Source organism: Styela clava, chromosome 5 (genome assembly GCF_964204865.1).
Source record: "Styela clava chromosome 5, kaStyClav1.hap1.2, whole genome shotgun sequence".
Taxonomy (NCBI): Eukaryota; Metazoa; Chordata; class Ascidiacea; order Stolidobranchia; family Styelidae; genus Styela; species Styela clava.
In genome coordinates this window covers 11,542,410-11,561,234 of record NC_135254.1, presented here as the reverse complement: position 1 = coordinate 11,561,234, position 18,825 = coordinate 11,542,410, and the positions used below count along the sequence as shown (strand labels likewise).

Here is an 18,825-nt window from a genome sequence, read left to right as displayed (position 1 = left end):
TTACTTGTTTCCATCAATCAATTTAATGCCTGTTATGCTGATTATGTAGTCAAAAACTCATACATACAGTATCTGGTGATCATCAAGGTGAGAAGACCTGACACATTGTAATGCAATACTATATAAAATTACCGCGCTGTCTGGAATGTCGCCATATCCTATGCTTGCGCTAGTTCCCAGAGACTGAAACAATCAATATATACAAAGTTGTCCGGCATAACTTCACCAACTGCATAACATATGACTAAGGATATCCTTGTTAAACATGAAATTCGCACTGCGCAGACGTAGTACTACGCAAATCTAGCACTTTTTTTGGTGTGCCGTACCCAGCATTCTAATTTTGCAACAAACTATTTTCCCAACGCAGCTTCCATTGAAGTTTAAAATCATTTTCAGTAACAAACCTTGTAACAGTTGTACAAAACTATATTAAAATTCATACAAATTTTGACACATACAGGCACTGTATAAAATGTTTAAGCGATAATAAAGCAATGAACCAAATAATAGTTTCAATAACATATTTCTCAAATCTAGGCATACAAAAAAATCTTCTAACTATGAAGCCAAAGCCTTTATGAAAAGATAAAAACGTGATCTTTGTAACAATCGTTACAAATGATACAGATGAGCTATTTATACAAAATGATCTCTCTCACAGTGAAAATTGGATGAAGAACTCTAGAATGGGTTTTACTGAGATAGCCACGCTAAACATATTTGTTCATCATAGTATGGGTCAAAGGTTAAGCTAGATATTTTTGGACCAACCTTGTGTTGAAGGAATTCATAAGAACGTGCATTCAAGTTTAATTGTACAGTTTCGCATTTTTATACCTGAATGTATTTGTGACCTTTTTTTGCGTTTCTGATCAGAATCAGTTTTAATGTAGTATAAACGCATGCTACGGGTCCTACGCATTATCATAAAGTTATTTTTGACACTGTAATATTCCAATTGAAAAATTCACAGGCTGCGTTCTTCTGGATCATGGTCGTTATGTTCATCTTTAGTTTTCCTATCTGTTACTTTTTGTTGGATGTTATTCAGACAATGTACAGTGTCTGAAACCAACATGTCTAAAACAGTATCAGTCAACTGCATTTTTACTGTTGTTTCGTCTTCATCATAATTCGTCCATTCAGGTTCTTCCTCCCTGAGTTCTTGAATCTGAAAATCAATAAAAACTAATATGAAAAACGTTAAATTAGGGTCAGAACCAACTTGAGAGTCAATTGAATACCATATTGTGAAGTCAACAACGAGTCAGTTGGTTCTTCAGAGCACAAATGTACAAAAGTCAAATTAAATATTGTAAATTATCTAGATTCTAAATAACCTAATAAATAGACTTTTAAGAATTCTTTGTCAAACTTGGCCAACTTGAAAAGTATATTTGAAATTTCCATATTTGAAAATATTACGGTAGTTCAAATTAATACGTTTCAGTAATCCCTGTTATTATTAAGCAGCCATTATGTGTCATTTGATCCTGAAGCAGAGGTCATTTCAGGGTAAGAGGAAGAGAAAAAGATGAAGCCTTCAACCAAACAATTATCCATATTACCAAGATGAGATCGACTTTATCCTTCTTTCTTCGACTGCCCCACTTCATTGTTATCTTTGGATCGAGTTTCTGAGGATCATTGCTCAAATTTAACAGTTTGGAAACCTGCTTGCTGACAATCTTCACAATCTCCTAGAATAAAATAATCGGCAATAAGAATAGAGAGGATCACTATGACAATCAAAAACTATACCAGCATTGCCTAACCTGGGGGTAATTTTTTCGTTTTAATTTTTTTTTTGGGGGGGGGGGATCTGAAGCAAAAGCCATAAAAAATGATGGCGAATACACTAATCTAATTTGACTTCCAATCGGATATTCGTTGTGAATTATCTACTATTTCGCCAAACATTGAACAGCCAGTTGACAATGAACAAAGACAGCCGTAAGAAACTTTGCTAAAATAGTAGAAAGTGCTAAACAGGTTAACAGCCATTGAATTATAAAGAAAGTAACTTTCAGAAAGTTAGCAGATTTTTGCTGTAATTAAGACAGCAAGCGAAGTTTTGTAATATGTGATCAATTTTACACAATCACGAGGTATAAACTCATAATACATGAAATTTTCACAGGACAGAAAAATTGTTAATAGACTTATATTTACATCCTCAGTTTCTGGCATCCTTCTGCAATATGATGGCCGACATACTGTCTTCTTTTTAAGCCATAATGGTCGTTTCAAGTTTTCCTCAGTTGAAGATTTGATGTTATATATTTCGGTGATCAATTCTCGAACCTACAATAGGATGGATAGAGTATATTATCAGTCTTTTAAAGAATTGCAATCTAAGAGACAGAGTTTGTCAAGCAATCATAACCTTAATGTTATTTCCCAGTAAACCTTGGTACGAATATGTAAAAACCCATTTCATTAACAAGACTCGCATAATATAAGTAATTTGAGAATTTCAAAAGGCATATATATACAGATCTCCTTTCATAAATCTGAAAACATTGTATTGCAAAATACCAGCAGTAAGTAAGATGTAACTGCACATACGTTACCACAACATCGAAGGGCAGACATTTATTGTATAATAGAGACAGATTTAATATTGCGCAATAGTATTCGATTATTCGGTTCGATTCGGCAAAAATATTCGATTCGAATCAAAAAAGTATTCGATTTTGGACAGCCCTACTTGTCATACTAAATGAGTTGCAATTTCAAAATTTCTTGAGCCAGAAGTTAAAATTTCAAAAAGCAGTAACCTGACTGAGCGTTTTCGAAGGGCAATTAAAGAAGACTTGCAGCGGGAGTCAAAGTCAGAATTTATTTAAATTAGAATTCAAGAGAGGAAGTCAAATAATTTTTATCAACTCAGGAATGTCGGGTGTATTTTTCCCATACTGTTTTACCTACCTGAATTTCACTCCAGTAAAACTACTTCACAAAATTTTGAAACAGTCCACCCTGAAAATATCTACTGGTATAGTGTCTACGAATACTGTGACTGGGCCAATCGCATTCTCACGAAAGCCAGCAGTAACCAAAATTACCATGTCGAAGAGACTTGTCTTGAATATGTGATCTGCGTTTAGATCGGCTTCTTTCTTTTCCTCATCAATTTCTTTATCGGAATTTTCATCTTTGGAAGAATCATCGGATGAAACGTTGAAAAGGAAATCAGGAATTTGAGTGTCTGTTAGCAATTCTCCTCCAAGAAACTTGGAATAATAGTAGTTTGTCTGAAAATAAGAGTTATTTTCTTTACTCTAAAAACACGGTAAAGACATAACCAGTCAAGAATGCAGGATTTGTCTGCAGGGCTGTGGTATCCTAGTTTGACAAGTTTTTATTGATATTGTACTCAAAGCTGTATTATCAAACTGAAGGAATTTTTTTTAATTCTGTCCGGTCTAGATTTTATTCTTCTAATGGTAATAATCCGAGTCTAAATTTCAGACAGAAAGTTAAGGGAGGTATGTGAAGTGGGACTCATAGGTTTTCTTTGCAAATGAACACTAAATAGTCTTTAACCGCAGTTATGGAATATTAGGTTGAGCATAGAAATCTTCATCAAAATAAATAAGATTTTACACTGATTATATTTAAAAACTGATAATTAGTCGATAGAAGACATGACACTACTTACTGCTTCTTTCACAAGTTTTAGTATAACTTCAGGTTTATGAGGAACAACAAATTTTGGAGGTGGAACAGGTTCTGTCCGTCCAGACAATACTTCAATAAGACGACCATCCTGTAAGACAATTTCAAAATAGTAAACAAGCAGAAGTCCAGAAAGTTTTAAAAAAAAAGCTCTTTACATATCGTTAGATACCATGGACACTTATCCAGAGTCTTTTTGAGAGAGAAAGACATAAAAAGTTATCTCCCATGCGATTAGAACCTGCGCTACAACAAGTGCATTTCTAAATGTTGTTGTCAGTATATAGCAGTGTTAATAATCAGCAAATTAATTACAAGTTAACTTTCACAGATATAATGGCAGAATACCTAAATATGTAGAACATTACATCACTCAACCCAAAATTCTTTACAAACCTGCCACAAGTCATCCTCATCTCCTGTAAAATCAACATCATCTTTACTAATTGTCGGTTTCTTTTTGTGAAATCCAGTTATTCCGATGTCATCTTCAAACCATTCATCCAAACCATCATCCTGATAGAACAAAAGACAATAATGAAAGCTATTCTACATTTTTTACGAGTCTTTATCCTATTCGTGAAGGTATGGCCAATGGCTATGGCTGGTACAGTGCGTTTGCATTTTCTTTAAGTCTAAAGTATTCTAACACATAAAAATACTTAAAAAACCGAAACAATTTTTTTCTTAGCTAATTAAAAATTGAAAAGCAAAAATAAAGAAAAAAATATACCTGGCTTGTTCCAAATATGGGAGAGACTGGACGAACAGGAGTTGTACTATCCTTTTCATCTTCCTCAATATATTCTGAATTTCTGTTTTTGGCTTCAAGAATATCTTCAACCTCGTGTCCATCATCTAATTTAGAATCCTAGAAAGTGGAAAGATTTTTAGGTATTGAGTTTTATCTGTACTTTTCGAAAGGGGCTTATACCCGAGCCTTGTGTGTGTGGAAAATAAGAAGCACAGTACAGTTACTACATATGAAACAATAATAATCTACGAAGAATGGTTAGGTCAACTTTTCACATACATCCTGTGTGGCACGGCGGGTGCCAAACCCTGAATTCTAAACAGCAAAGGCAACATAGTCAACGGATCGTTGTAACTGATGTATCATAACACTTCTATGCTAGAACAAAGCCCATGGATCGACTGATTTTGTTACATAAACAGTATTGCCAATGAATAAAGCACCTCAATAATGACTACTGGCTAATAGTTAAAGTAAAACGCTTACTCGGGATATGATTAATTGGGTAGGTTATACAAAAACAGAAAGATTCCGGCCTTTCATGTCGGGTATGAGATTAGTTAGCTATTTGTTTTCGGTAGCATGGACTTGATGGTGGAGGAAGCCGTAACCGACCAGCAGTTACGTGAACCACCCTACGGCGGCGAGGAGTCCAGCAATCCTCTCACACATGATCATCCCTGCATGGGATTCGAAGTTTCGAACCTGCGTACCCATGCAGAGTAATCAGAGGTGCGGTGGCGAGCGTGTTCTTAACGCTTAGCACGATGAGCCACACCGCCGCGCCTTCTAAAAATAGTAGTTTTTCAGGTATCAGTGAATACTTTAACGGATCCTTGTTTGGTGTGGAGGTGGATTATAGCTCATACAAGAGAGTATAAAAAGTACTTAACCTTGGATATGGATGTTGTTTGTGTTTAATACGAGATAAAGTAAAACGTGTATTGAAACTTGAACCTCAATAAAACTTCCATATTGTTGTGAGTCATGTATATATGACAAAAAATTCTGTATTGAGAATTCTTTGTAAACAAAATTACCTCCTCAAATGTTTTATCTGGTTGTTCTTCATTTTCTTCCATATGTTGCCATTTCTTGACTCTCTGCCTTCGTATTTCCAGAACCTATATTACGAACATGTATGAGTTAACATTTTATAGTTTATCAAAATATTGATTCGGTTGGATATTTAGATAAAAAAAAAAGATAGATTTATTAATCAGAAATAAAAAAAATGATATAATTACTAAGAATCAGTCAAAAATTTAGTATAATAGATTTTTGCATAAATTGTTTACTGAGTGTTGCTTTGAGATATTTTAAAAAAAATCAAAACAAACGCAAAATTATACAACTTGACAAAACATCTCTGAAAAGGGCTCCAAATAAATCCCTATTGGTTACATACTCCAGAGGTTCAAAAGATCGAAATAATCAAATTACACAATTGTTCTTCATAGGACAGTACTCATAGTTAGGTTTTCCAAAATTAACTTGTAGAGAGGAAAACCAATGAGGTACAAGGTTTTTAGTCTGGTTACAAGTCCATTTAAAATATGAAAAATACTCAGTCGGGCATGAAGGCCAATTGAAAGATAGCTGAAGAATAGTCATAATCAAAAAGTCACCCTGCGTCGAGAATGAATTCATCAAACGACTCACGATTAAGACAACAGTATACCTTAATAAGTGTGTCTTTAAGAAGATCTCCAGTGAATGTATCAGCTAATGATTCATGGGATGTGATTTCGTTTGGTTCATTCTAAAAATATTAGGCATTGCGTAAGCGATAAATTCTCATTTTTTTTAATAATTTTCATTCATATCATAATTATTGTTCATTGTTTATTATAAATAACAATGAGAATCAACTTTGTTACATCACGAAAATTTTTGTATTGAATTCTGCATGAAAAAATTACTAACTAACCTTACTAAGTATAATATTCTAATTTTGGGTATTTTTTTGAAATGTTTTATTACCAATACATAATTTTCACAGGGTGATATTAAAAAATCGTTATCAAATCATGGTGAATTTTTCCTAATAAAAAAACAAAAATCAAGAAAAAATTTAATTATTCCAAATGATTGATGAAATGAGATCCCCGTATAATCCAAATAAAAAAAAAATGAAAAAAAAAAAAAATTATCTAATTACTAATAATAACAAATACAAACCTTTTCTTCTGGTTCCTCAACTTGTTCAGGACTAGACGACAACATTTCCAATAATTGCTTAGTTGAGGCAGAAAGCAAAACATTATCTTCATCATCACTAGCTTTTCCAGCATCTTCCAGATCCTGCTTTTCCTCCTAATTAGAATAACAATGTAACGTTTTTATAAAGAAACAAAGCGTATTTGAAATTGTTGAACATTTCCTATTATAATTATTCTACAAAAAAAAATTTTAAATTTTATTTATTGTGGTCCCAGAGTAGTTCCTGAACTGCACGCCGCGACTCCTCAAAATCATAATTACACGAAAATCCCTTCTTATCCCCAAGATTTAAGAACTTGATAAAAATATTCAAATATATCAAATTTAACATTAATGGAGGAGTATATGTATGTATATATACAATATGGAGGCTATATCGAACATCAGCAAGCTCATTTATTGGATTAATTAAAGCTTTTCCTTGTTGTAATTTAATGTTAATAATAAAGTCAAATTTTTTCCAATAGATGTGATTCATTTTGTAGAATGTAAATGCATTATAATTTTGAAAAGTTGGTGACCCGCGCATTAAATAACTCCAATCCAAAAACATTCATCACATACCTCTGGTTCTTGTTCAGGTGATAAATTTTCGTTACCATGTGAGAGTCTCTGTTGTTTGTCTGTATGACTTTCCAAAATGTGTGTCACAGAATCCTACAAAACAAAGAAAATAACTTTATATTGAGTCAATATTGTCAAAATTAAAAAAAATATATAATTTCAAGGTTTAATAATAATAATTGCCGACTATTTAATGTGTGACAACTGTGAGAACAAGTGTAATAACCATGGTATAAAAAAGTTCAAAGAATATTGACAACAACCAACCTCCAGCAATGAGTTGAGTAGTTTATCACCAAGTTCCTCTGCCAATCTATTTCTATCAAAATCACTTCTTAGTACTGGTTCTTTTATTGCAGTTTTATCATCATTGTCATCTTTCAAGTCTCTGAATGATATAAAATTATATGAGAAAAAAATAATTAAATTGAAAATTTTTCCAATAGTTTTTGAATAACAGTGGACAATAACAATATTAAGAGACGATGTTGGTCGACATGTGTAACAAAATATTGTTCCCTATAAATTTCATTGTTTCTTTTGCTTTTCAATTATCTCAAAGATTGTTGCATCGTGATTAGCATTTATTGGAATGCACATATCATAGCATCTCAGATTAGGCTGTACAAAGTTTCAAGTTCAAATATCGATAAAAAATGTGCGTGATGGTCGTTCATGTAACTGACGGTAGGTTACAACTCCTTCACTATCAAGTTCATGCATCAGAGACAAATAAACTAATTCAATACTCGACAACTTTTCAAACAGACTGGCTGTGGCGGACTACGTCTCTGAATGTGATCGAGCCATTCTGTCATATTTCTCTCCACCATGATAAAATATGAAAAGTACCGCCCTAAAATCCTATTTTTGCTAAGACTGAAAACAGCACTAAAAATGACAAGAATATAATCAGTTTGATCAAAATCTAAAATCCATATGGCATCTGGTCAATTATGGGATTAAACTGATGAATACATACTTTTGTGAGTGTTCTTCATCTTTTGGTGAGAGTTTTTCATCTTTCTCTATGTCGTCTTTCACAATATCCTAAAGAATTAATGATAAAATTTTTATTTTGTTAGAAATTATATTTAAATCGGCAATTAAATTTAGAATGCAGGAGAAAAATTCATTGCTATTAATATCACTTTAAAGCAATAAGTAAAGATAACATTGCTATTATGCCAACCTTGATTCCAGCTTCGATTTTTGATTTTGATGAAACCAGAGAAACTCTTGCAATTGGTGCAAATATTCCATGCTTCGGTTTACAGGTGAAATACCTTCGAAGCAAAATAAGAAAATTAACATGTAAGTAATCATCATTGGGTCCAATTTTTCATACATCAGCAAGTATACTCGTTTTTACAACACCCTAGGTAAGCTTTTCTCTACCTGAGAGGAATTACTCCTTAAAAAAATTATTGATTTTAAAGAGGAAATTCGACTTGGATTTGCATGTAATATTATTGTAATACATATTTATGGACATTTCGAAGTGTACAAAAGCCAAGAGTTGTGCATATTGCGGTTGTTCACTAGCAAACTGACCATTAAAGAATTTTAGAAATGTAAAGCCAAAATGTATAGCGAAATGATGTCATGAGTTAAAACTAAGTGTTCTAGTACAATATGGCATTACAAGATAAATAATATACCTGACACCGTCCACAGATCCATCATTTTTACCATTTGCCCCTTTTAATTCAGCACCGACCCAAATTCCAGGAGCAAATGATGTTTTCCCAACAAAACGTACAATTCCATTCTCCCGTTCGGCTAAGCAAACAGTATCTCCTATATGAAATGGAGCATCGACTGCAAGAAAACGGTATGAATAACAATAATTTAACAAAATTGAATCAGTTTTTATTTTATCTTTCGCTTAAATAATACGTACTTTGTTCTTGAAACGGGAAAGCATCCCTAGGTGATGATGGTATAGGTGTATGTGCAGGGGACATTACAGGAGTTTTTTCATTGTCATCATTGTCTTGTTGGTCGTTTTCAAAATCTTCAACACTTTGTAAACTGTCTTCCTTGTTTAATTCTAGAGATTTCTGAAATAACAAGAATACTTCAATTATATTTGATGTTTTTTCTTTATGCAATGAGGTATTTTATTTTTCATACATGATACCATTAATAAAGAGTCTTTGGTGGATAGTTTAGATCAGTGGTTTCCAAAGGTTTTAGAGTTGGGACCCACTATTTATTACCACAGCTTATGGCGACCCACTTCACTTCAATTTAATTTTCTTTTGTTTTTTTATGACATAACACAAACACAGCAATGGCTAATCATCGCAAAACTACCATGTTTCCTCAAAAATAAGACCTGGCCTGAAAATAAGATCATAATTTAAATTTTCAAAAGATTTTAATTGGACCCTACCCTTAAAATAAATTTAAAATGTGTGGGAAAGAAAAGGTTCATTGGCCTGAAGTAAGGTGAAGATCACATGACTATTCAAGATTGTGTGATGTCACAATTATGATTTTGTCACTTGATTTTTGTATAGGAAATACAAATAAAAACAATGGATGTCGGTTTTTATATATTATTTAGTAAAAAAATCTTGTGATTTTCTACAATGTAATTTTATTTTTGATAAATGAACACAAAAGACCTCTTCCAAAAAAAAACATAGTGCTATTTTCAAAAGAAAATGCATCTAAATCCTGTCAAAATTTCGGGTAAACACGATAAGAAGTGCTGTACAGTGTACAAAACTGCTACGCGAAAAAAAGCCACATGGTCAATCTTTGTGCAGCAAATTTTTGTTTCGTTGAGAAGATCGTAAAAAGGAAACTTTCACAGATTAGAATTTAAATTCAATTTAATTTCTTTTGTTTTTTTGAAGATTTACGTATTGGAGTCGCCACCGATCCTAATAACCAGTATAATTAATCAAAGCTTTCTACATCTCTTCACGACCCACTAAGATTCCATTTGCGACCCACCAGTGGGTCGTGGCCCATAGTTTGGGAACCCCTGGTTTAGATGATTTAAGTTACTGTTTCTTTAATAAAAGTTGCTAATAATACAGTGAATTTTGATGTAGATAATACATTCGGATCACCAAAATCAATTCAATACCTAATTGTAGAATGTCATTATATTTGAATAAAATTATTTTCAGAACAACTCAATAAAGAATCAGTTATAACTTCATATGGCTAGTTTTTCAATTGAAGTTCATGAAGTTTTTGAACCAGGGCTGTGGAGCCAAAGTCAAAGCTCGAAGTTGTAGTATCAAACTCTGGGGTCGTAATTTCAAAGTTTTTATCAAAGTCAATCAAAGTCAGAATTTTTAACAGAAATCGATAAAAAGCATTAGGGTGACTAAGCTCAGTCAACACAAAATAAATTGAGACTTGCACATGCCAAAGTTTTCATTATCAAAATTTGGCTTCCTAGAAGTTCAAAGCAAGAGTCAGAGCATTTGTTAACCCTATGTCGGGTGATATTTTCTAAATGACTCAAGATACGGAATGGATGTAAATTTGCCCGGCAAGGAACACTAAAATACACAATAATAAAATCAACAACTACCTTAGTTTCTTCGTGAGCAGGTAAGTTGAATAACACAGCTGATTTATCACTTGATGTTGCAGATGAATTTATACTGAAGTGTTCGCTTATATTTTCATCAGTTTCAATTGAATCATCCTGAAATATAAAGTACAATATTTTGATTTAATTGAAGTCAGAATTTTAGAAGGAATCAAGGTTTAGTTTTCCACGTTGGGCATAATAGTAAAAGTGAACTGAAACAACAATTCGAAACAAGGTCGTTTTTCGTCATATAAAACGTGCATTTAATCATGAAAATGCTAAATCCATTACATTCTCGTATTTATTAACTCTGTGAAAGACATAAAAACAATAACTTTCAATGAATGCCAATTCCCAATAGATCAATATGGCCACTCACATCTTTTGTCTTTGTGGATTCAGATTCAAAATGTTCACTGTATTCTAAACTTCTTTCACTTCCCAAAGATGAAGACGGACTTAAATCTGATTTGCCCTGGAAAAGTAAATTTGAAAATGTAAATTTTTATGAAAATGAGTTGTCCTAGAAAAAAAATTCGAAAACAAGAACATAAAACTGTCAGTGATAAGAAATACTTGTTAGTTGTATATATGTATTTGAGTATGCCCAAGAGAGTTAACATCATATGATAGAAAGTCAACTCCCATTATGAAAAGCAATGTTTTCCATTAGGGTAGGAATTTTTCCTTAGTCAGAAAAATAGTCACTGTTGCTAGTCTAGTCGAGAGATGGCAACCTCCTCACTTTAGTAGTTGTGATGATTATTCATTAGCTTTTACTAGCTTTTCCAACGTTTTTAATCTTTTTTACAAACTTAATAGGTTGTTTAAGCTCCATCATCTTGAATACGAAGAATTGGCATTATTTGCCAAGTTATCTCGATGTAATTCGCCTAATTGCAACTTTTTTGAAATTATGCTATGTATGCGTAACTAAAAATGAGTTTTGTATTGAATATCTTCTTTTAATATTTTTAAAGTAGGACAAACCTTTTGTTTAGTCGCCACTGATGAAGGATCCAGACTTGAAGATATCGGTATCGGAATTAAAGATTTCTTCGAGAGTTTTGCACTCTGCTCTGAAGCACTCGGAGAAGGTTGTAAACTGGGTGAAGTCGGAGTAGTTGAAATAACTGGTGCTGATTTTGATGAAGACAATGATAATTTAGAAGGTATAGGTATCAAGCTTTTTGGTTTATCGATAGCAACACCCGGCGTTGGCATGGTTACAGAAGCCTCAACTGGGGTTTGAACTTGCCCCGATAATTTGGAAAGAGTAGCTGCTGAATCTGTGAGATCGATTCGTTTCAATTTCTCCGAGCTTTTATCGGTTGGTATTGATGCTGTGCTGATGGTACCATCGTGTTGAGATGAAGATATGCCGCTGTGGAGTTGTAATAACTTTTCCTGGTGTTTGGATGGTAAAGGTGCGACGACACCAGGGAAAGATTTTGTTGACCCGTTTGGTGTCGCAGCTTCATCTGTTTTCTCTTCATCATCAAAGCTTAGGGATCTACTTGATCTGAATAAAATGCAAGAATTGCTGAATATTATTAAATTGATATATCTTGCTACTTGTTGAATTTCAATATGTATGAGCTTTCTTTCAGAATAAGATATACACAGGTAATATTAATTAACATTCATCTGCCTATACAACAGAGAACAAGTTGGCGATGCCAATGTTGACACATGTTTTACTTCGCTATTGCAGGTGCAGGTGCGATGGTTTATAGCAGGGGTGTGCCACCTGTAATACAGGATGGCCAGATACAAATAACTGGGCTTTCTAGTAGCTGCAGGCACAAAAATTTCGCTAATCGATCTGGCGTTGAAATGCGATGTAAGCACAAGCTAGCTGTTGGAATTACACAGATTAAACTAAATTACCAACTTGTTTAGCGAGCGGCCCACCATTCAAAATTGGCATTGCATTACGGGCGCACAATTTTTTCTTGTGTGCCACATTTGGCTCGCGAGCCGCAGGTTGCGCACCCCTGGCGTAGAATAGTTAGGGCTTTGAATATGAAATCACAGAAAAATACATCACAGAAAAATATCTGCATCTGTAAAATAGCTGGATTTTGCCTATTGATAACGATATTTCGGTACATTGCCAATTAAATATAGCTAATTTGAAATTGATTTGTAAATTTGATCAGTGTAGGACGTCAATGATTTATAGTAAAAGATATTTCAATATCAAACACACAAAGGTACTCACTTTCCGCTACTTTCTGATTCTGTTCTATGTTTTCCGAGAACATGAGGTCGTTGATAGCCAGATCGAGGTGAGGCTTCAGGTGAAACAACTGCGGCTGTCGTTGATCTTATCGCCCTGGCAGATTGTCGTGCCTGATCGCTCTTTCTTGGACTCCTGATTTGTGGTTTAGATACGGCCGTGTGTGCTGCATTGGTATTCAATTGATGATCTAACTCTTGTGTGAGCTCGCTTTGTGTTTTTTGGATGAAGACATCGTATGCCTGAATGTAAATTAAAAATAAATATTGTTGTAAATAAAGTCACACCACCTGGACCAAAATTTCAAAATAAAGTCATATTCAGCAGACAAAACAGAATGGCCATATACACAAGAATAAAAAAGTAAGTAAATAATATTCTAGACTTCAACTCGAAAACAATTTTCAGAAAAAAGGCATCTACCCAATACCGTATAATATAGCATAAATTAAGATTTCATATCAGTAGGGGAGTTTTCATAGAAAGAAAAAAAAATTAATTCAACCTGTAATATAAGAAAAATTCTATTTGTCTGGATTTCTAGAATCGAATTTCTCAAATAACATTGATTTTACTTATGAGTGAGAGAATCTCCTTGGAAATCCTCAACAGCAGCATAACTAGCTAAATTTAATGCAAAGGTAATGCAAAAAATGTTTTTATATCCTCGAATTATTTATAAAAAAATACAAACTTCAATTTGACTCCTTAAGCTTGCTTCTTGAGCTTTGAGACGATCTTTATGTCGACGCTTTTGTTCCTTTTTCAAGCGTTCAGCAATCAATCTTCTGCGTTTTAATTCTTCCTAAAAGTTCAGATTACACATCTTAGAATTTTTTTAATAAAATTGGCCGGCAATAATTTGTTCACAAAATGCGCTCAAAAATCACATTTGTAGCTATATCAATAGGCCATCACACTTATAGCACATGATTGTTTTATTTTGACAGAGCATTAGCATCAGATCAACATAGCGCGCCTCCAGGGAATTGATTTGATATATCAATTTATAACATAGGAAAGCAATTATTAAACTATAATGAGGGCATCATGCCCTCAAATGTTACAATGGTTTTATGGCCACCTCAACTCTGAAAAATTGGTTAACACTAATCCTATATGCTAAACTCATAAAAGGTGCAAAGACACCAAATACAATATAATGTATGTTTTATGGTGCTAGAAAAGTAGAAGTGGTTCATAGGTATATAATAGTCCTTTAATTTTTTTCAAGAAAAAACTTGGCAAAGTGGTACCAGAGCCAGAAAAATGCCTGTTAAAACTTTATCATTTGACAAGTGAGATGATTCTTGCTAAAGTAAAAGTTTGAAATGTTACATATGATTCAAACATCTCAACAGACTTTGTATTTCATTCGACTGTATAGCTGAGTGAAGTAGCCTTTTCCCCAAATACAGTACCAGTCATAGCCTACCCAAAGGCAAAGTTAACCAAGCATGATATTGACCCTTCATACCCAGTACATTAAATTGAAAATTGCCTGCTCAGTGCCTTCCTTATTCAAGAAAAAGATTTTAAAACAACAAACCTTCAAAGCTCGTACTCTACATTCTATATCGCTTTGTTCAGTTTCTGATTGTGTTTGAGAGAAAGATTCATCGGACCAACTTTCCGCAGATTCTCTTCTTTGTAAAGCAGATTCTTGTTCTCGTCCGGTAGCTTTCTTTGAAGTCAGTATCGGACGCTTCTCATCTCTGGATTTTGTTGGAAGAAGAGATGTAGCTGAAGGACTTGTGTCACCAGGTTTTCTAAAAAAAGTAAATATTACACATATAATGAGCATGACAGTACCCAGAATATTTGGATCATACTCTGGAGAGAATATAACTTTTGTGCAAAGCACCCTAGGGTAAAATGACACAAAAACAGTGTTTTCATAATTGAAGAAATTAAGAAATTTATGGGTTCTCTTGAGTGAGTGAAGTTGGTTAAATGGCCCGCCAACAAAAATTGTTCCACACCCTTGAATTACCCTCACCCTTTCATTCAACCAAGGCTCTATACCAGGGGTTCCCAAGCTTTTTTCAGGACAACTGTCAAGTGTCCAGTGCGACCCCAGGTCGATATTTTTCATGAAACTTTAGAGTTTCTTTCACTGGACTTTTGAGTTTGGTAATGTTGTGTTATGAGGTAAAATAAGCTAAAACCAAACAGTGATGTCACAATAAGCACATACATTTTCCATAGCATAAACATAGAGCGATGCTAATGGGCCTGTTTTACAGTAAGCAATGCTACAAACTGCTAAATATAACATGGTTTGTCAAATCTTAGATGATTTGTACATCCATCCTCTATCATACCTCAGCGACCCCACCGACCCCATGACCCGTTCGCAACCCTACCTACTTATCACTCCGACCCAATTTGGGGTCGCGACCCCTGGTTTGGGAACCTCTGCTCTATACGTTAAGCCTCAAATATTACCAGGAAAATTCCTTCAAATCTACAGTAGCTCTTTGCCTAGAAATGTTGCTTATGCAGAGCCCTGTTCAGAGTGAAAGTGTATGAATATGTCATACAAGTGAATAACCATGAAACAATAATTTTTTTGGACAGAAAATACTTAAAAATAATTACATCTTCCATTTTTGTGGCATGCAACAAGAAAACCATCTCCAGAATCCAGACATTAATAAAACATATAATCCACTACATGATGATAGTATTTAAAACATACAAAGACCAAGTGGCTAGAAACAATTTGAAGGGAAATATTCTACATACTAAAAAATAAAATTGATAATACAATATCAAAGTTGACTTTTCATATTAAGTTCACTGGTTATTATTCGGAACTTTGCTTTCTAACAATTGTTCATATATGTCTATATGTTCTAACACTTTGAAGTGCTCTGACTTCCAACATGTTTCATTTCAGAGGAGATTTATGTCTGATTAATCGGTATTCCCGTAGTATGTGTAACAGGTTAGGCCACAATTTCAGGTAAAATACTACGAAAGTCACTTGGCTAGTCTCCGAACTCGTAATAGAACTAAATTAAGGACAATTGGAATAAAATTATGGCCTAACCCAAACCTGGTACACATACTACGTTCCGGTGTCCGCCATCTTGGTTCACATACTACGGGAGTACCGATTAATCTATATAGCATTAATCTTTCTCATGCTTGAATGTTTGGATATGAAAATTTTTGAACATTAGTATTTCGAAATATCTGCAATATAATTCCTCAAAATTGTCATTCTGTTACTGGATGGAAAAACTAATGATATTACTGATATAACAGACTATCTGGGAACCAATCATATCTCTATCCTATTGTCTTGACCAATTTACAGAACTGAAAACAATCAGGCACAATGTATGCTCCAATATTAAAAGACTATGCTCCTCAATATTTTAGTTCATTTCTACATTTCAATTAAAAAAAATTGCATAATGAGATCAAATTATATAATTCATTCATCAATTGAAGCATTTACAACAGCTCTGTTTTCTATCCAGGCAACTTGAGAAGCCACTAAAAGTCTTATCTTCTATCTAATGGAGATCTGTAATAGTATTAATATTCCATTTAGACTGCTGCATTATACTATTTTTATGCCACAAAGAATTTAATCCTAGTGCTAAATGCTTCCATTAGTATTTCAGGTACATCTATGTGAAGGCATGAATACAATGATGATGACGTGTGAGATTAATAAACGCTCTGCTTGGCGCAGCTGTTATCTAGAAATTCCAATACACTCTGATGAAGATTTCGTTTCATCATCGACGGATCATGTGACCTCTCAGTCCCTAAGGATATTAAATCGAATGTGATGTTAGATGGGCAGTGTTCCCATATGGAAATATAATATGATATTACCATTACTAAAAAATCTATTTTTCTTCTTGACCCTACTTCGTTATGAAAATTCAATCTTTTTCATATTTTTTTAAGCTTTGAAGATTAAATTTGAATTGCAAACTCAAAAGTATAGCAATGTCATCATCTAATAGTCAATATTGCCACACTGGTATATGTTTATAATAAATGTTGCTTTGAGTACTGTCTAGTTCTAATACAAGCGGTTAAAGCTTTGGACACAACTATGATGTCATCATATAATATGCGGGTCCAAATCCTGAGACCACCATCTCACCCAGGGTGAAATAAATTGTGCAGGCAACACCAAACTGGAATGATTACTCGCAAACTACAGGGTGTTAAAAAAGTTACACAAAATTGAAGTGAAATTTTTTGCCATGGCAACATTAAAAAAGTAACTGTTAAAAAGTGTCAGTTATGAAATGTTTAAATGGCATTTCACCGTAATTCAATAATGTTAAAAGGTGTCAGTAGTACACCTTTTAAGTAGCATTTCACCTTAACTTCTGTGAATTTTGCATTCTAACACCCTGTATAGTGGCTCCTTACCAAGAAGGCTGCTTGTACAGGGCATTGTTTGGGGTGTGAGGCCCATAAAACGACATATGAAAAAATAAAGCCCACCACTCTGTTTGTGAACACAAAACTGGATATAATTCAGATAAATATGAACTTCAACATGTCCAATAAAAATGTATATACAGAGCCTCCTCCAAATACAATTATGAAAAACTGGCATCTGGCTACTAAAGACAATTTAGATAGAAAGATTTTGCTTTGCTCTGTCATTGCTACATCACCAACCTTATTTGAAAAAGAAAAAGCATGGTTTCTATAATTAAAATGAAGTTTAGAAGATATTTTTATGCATGAAGTTTTGTCTTCTCTTATATAATACATTTTTGAAACTAAAGTTGATACAATGGATATAAACCTTTCAGAACTATCTTCAACTTTAGTCGTTGATTTAGCTGGTTTTGATTTCTGAACTTTGCTCTTTTCGCTGCGGCTTTTAGGTGAGCGAGGTGATTTTTGTGACGCGGTGAGAGATTCGAACGATTGACTGTATTCTGCATTAGTACCATCACTCAATTCTTCCTGATATCTGTTGAAAAATTCAAATTTCAAGATTGATTGTTAAAAATGAAGACAAGACCAAAGTCTTGAAGACAAGACAACTCCAAAACAAATTGAATATTCGCACACATTTATGACTAAGTTTTTTCAAAATTTTGTACCGAAATTCCATAAGCGTCCCTCAGTAGTTTATTAACAGCTTTCATACTTTTCAATACAAAAGTTTTTGTTGTCAAGATTTTATTTTCTATGAATTCAGATATGAAGTCGGAGTTAAAAATAATCTACAACACGGAGTCAGGAGTCTGAATAATTTGTGAATGTTCCCCCCAACTCGGAAGCCCGAATAAAACATGTGTAACTACAATATAGTTCAGCCAATATTTTAAAGATATAATATATATACCAATAAACTTTGATGAAGTATAGCTCAAAAGTACTATATGTAAACGTATCAACAATTCAATACCTTTGTTTTTCATTATTCTGTTCAGGAGATATAGCTGATATACTGCTGTTTGTTTCACTGTTCAACTGAGAAATTTCTTCAGCAATAGAACTTTCAGATCGTGAGGGTGGAGGAGGAGATGAATGGTGCTCACTTTCAGGTGATTTTGCACTAGGTGATTCATCTGCTATAAGAGGATATCTCTCGAATATACTTATCAATGGGTTTTTCACATTGAAGAATAAACTCAAGTATTAAGACAGCAATCCTAGCAATGCTTAGCTATACATGATCAATTCTAAGCGAAGTTCATGATCAGACGCTAAGGTGGAAACGCATAATACTTTTTCGCAATGGTATGATTAAGCTGCGATACGAGGTGGCATAGCAACTAGATCGCTGAATTTGGCTAC

General features: G+C 33.7%; 1 protein-coding gene across 2 annotated transcripts in view; it reads right to left on the bottom strand.

The window, feature by feature from the left end:
* Positions 1–408: 408 nt before the first annotated feature.
* LOC120344699 (centrosome-associated protein 350-like) overlaps positions 409–18,825 on the bottom strand; it is a 41,696-nt gene continuing 23,279 nt past the window's right edge. Inside the window, exons 33-56 of one of the 2 annotated variants that reach the window (XM_078112371.1) lie at positions 18,434–18,599; positions 17,822–17,992; positions 14,579–14,798; positions 13,724–13,834; positions 13,012–13,271; positions 11,778–12,309; positions 11,167–11,262; positions 10,785–10,901; positions 9,129–9,288; positions 8,887–9,046; positions 8,418–8,511; positions 8,208–8,275; positions 7,493–7,613; positions 7,226–7,318; positions 6,620–6,754; positions 6,120–6,200; positions 5,479–5,562; positions 4,418–4,555; positions 4,081–4,200; positions 3,668–3,775; positions 3,072–3,260; positions 2,176–2,307; positions 1,572–1,703; positions 409–1,174 (exon numbers count right to left, since the gene is read on the bottom strand). In XM_078112371.1, the coding sequence (XP_077968497.1) occupies positions 971–1,174; positions 1,572–1,703; positions 2,176–2,307; positions 3,072–3,260; positions 3,668–3,775; positions 4,081–4,200; positions 4,418–4,555; positions 5,479–5,562; positions 6,120–6,200; positions 6,620–6,754; positions 7,226–7,318; positions 7,493–7,613; positions 8,208–8,275; positions 8,418–8,511; positions 8,887–9,046; positions 9,129–9,288; positions 10,785–10,901; positions 11,167–11,262; positions 11,778–12,309; positions 13,012–13,271; positions 13,724–13,834; positions 14,579–14,798; positions 17,822–17,992; positions 18,434–18,599 (3,692 nt within the window). In that variant the 3' untranslated portion in view covers positions 409–970. The remainder of the gene's footprint in view (positions 1,175–1,571; positions 1,704–2,175; positions 2,308–3,071; positions 3,261–3,667; positions 3,776–4,080; positions 4,201–4,417; positions 4,556–5,478; positions 5,563–6,119; positions 6,201–6,619; positions 6,755–7,225; positions 7,319–7,492; positions 7,614–8,207; positions 8,276–8,417; positions 8,512–8,886; positions 9,047–9,128; positions 9,289–10,784; positions 10,902–11,166; positions 11,263–11,777; positions 12,310–13,011; positions 13,272–13,723; positions 13,835–14,578; positions 14,799–17,821; positions 17,993–18,433; positions 18,600–18,825) is intronic. The other variant, XM_078112372.1, reaches the window with a different exon arrangement.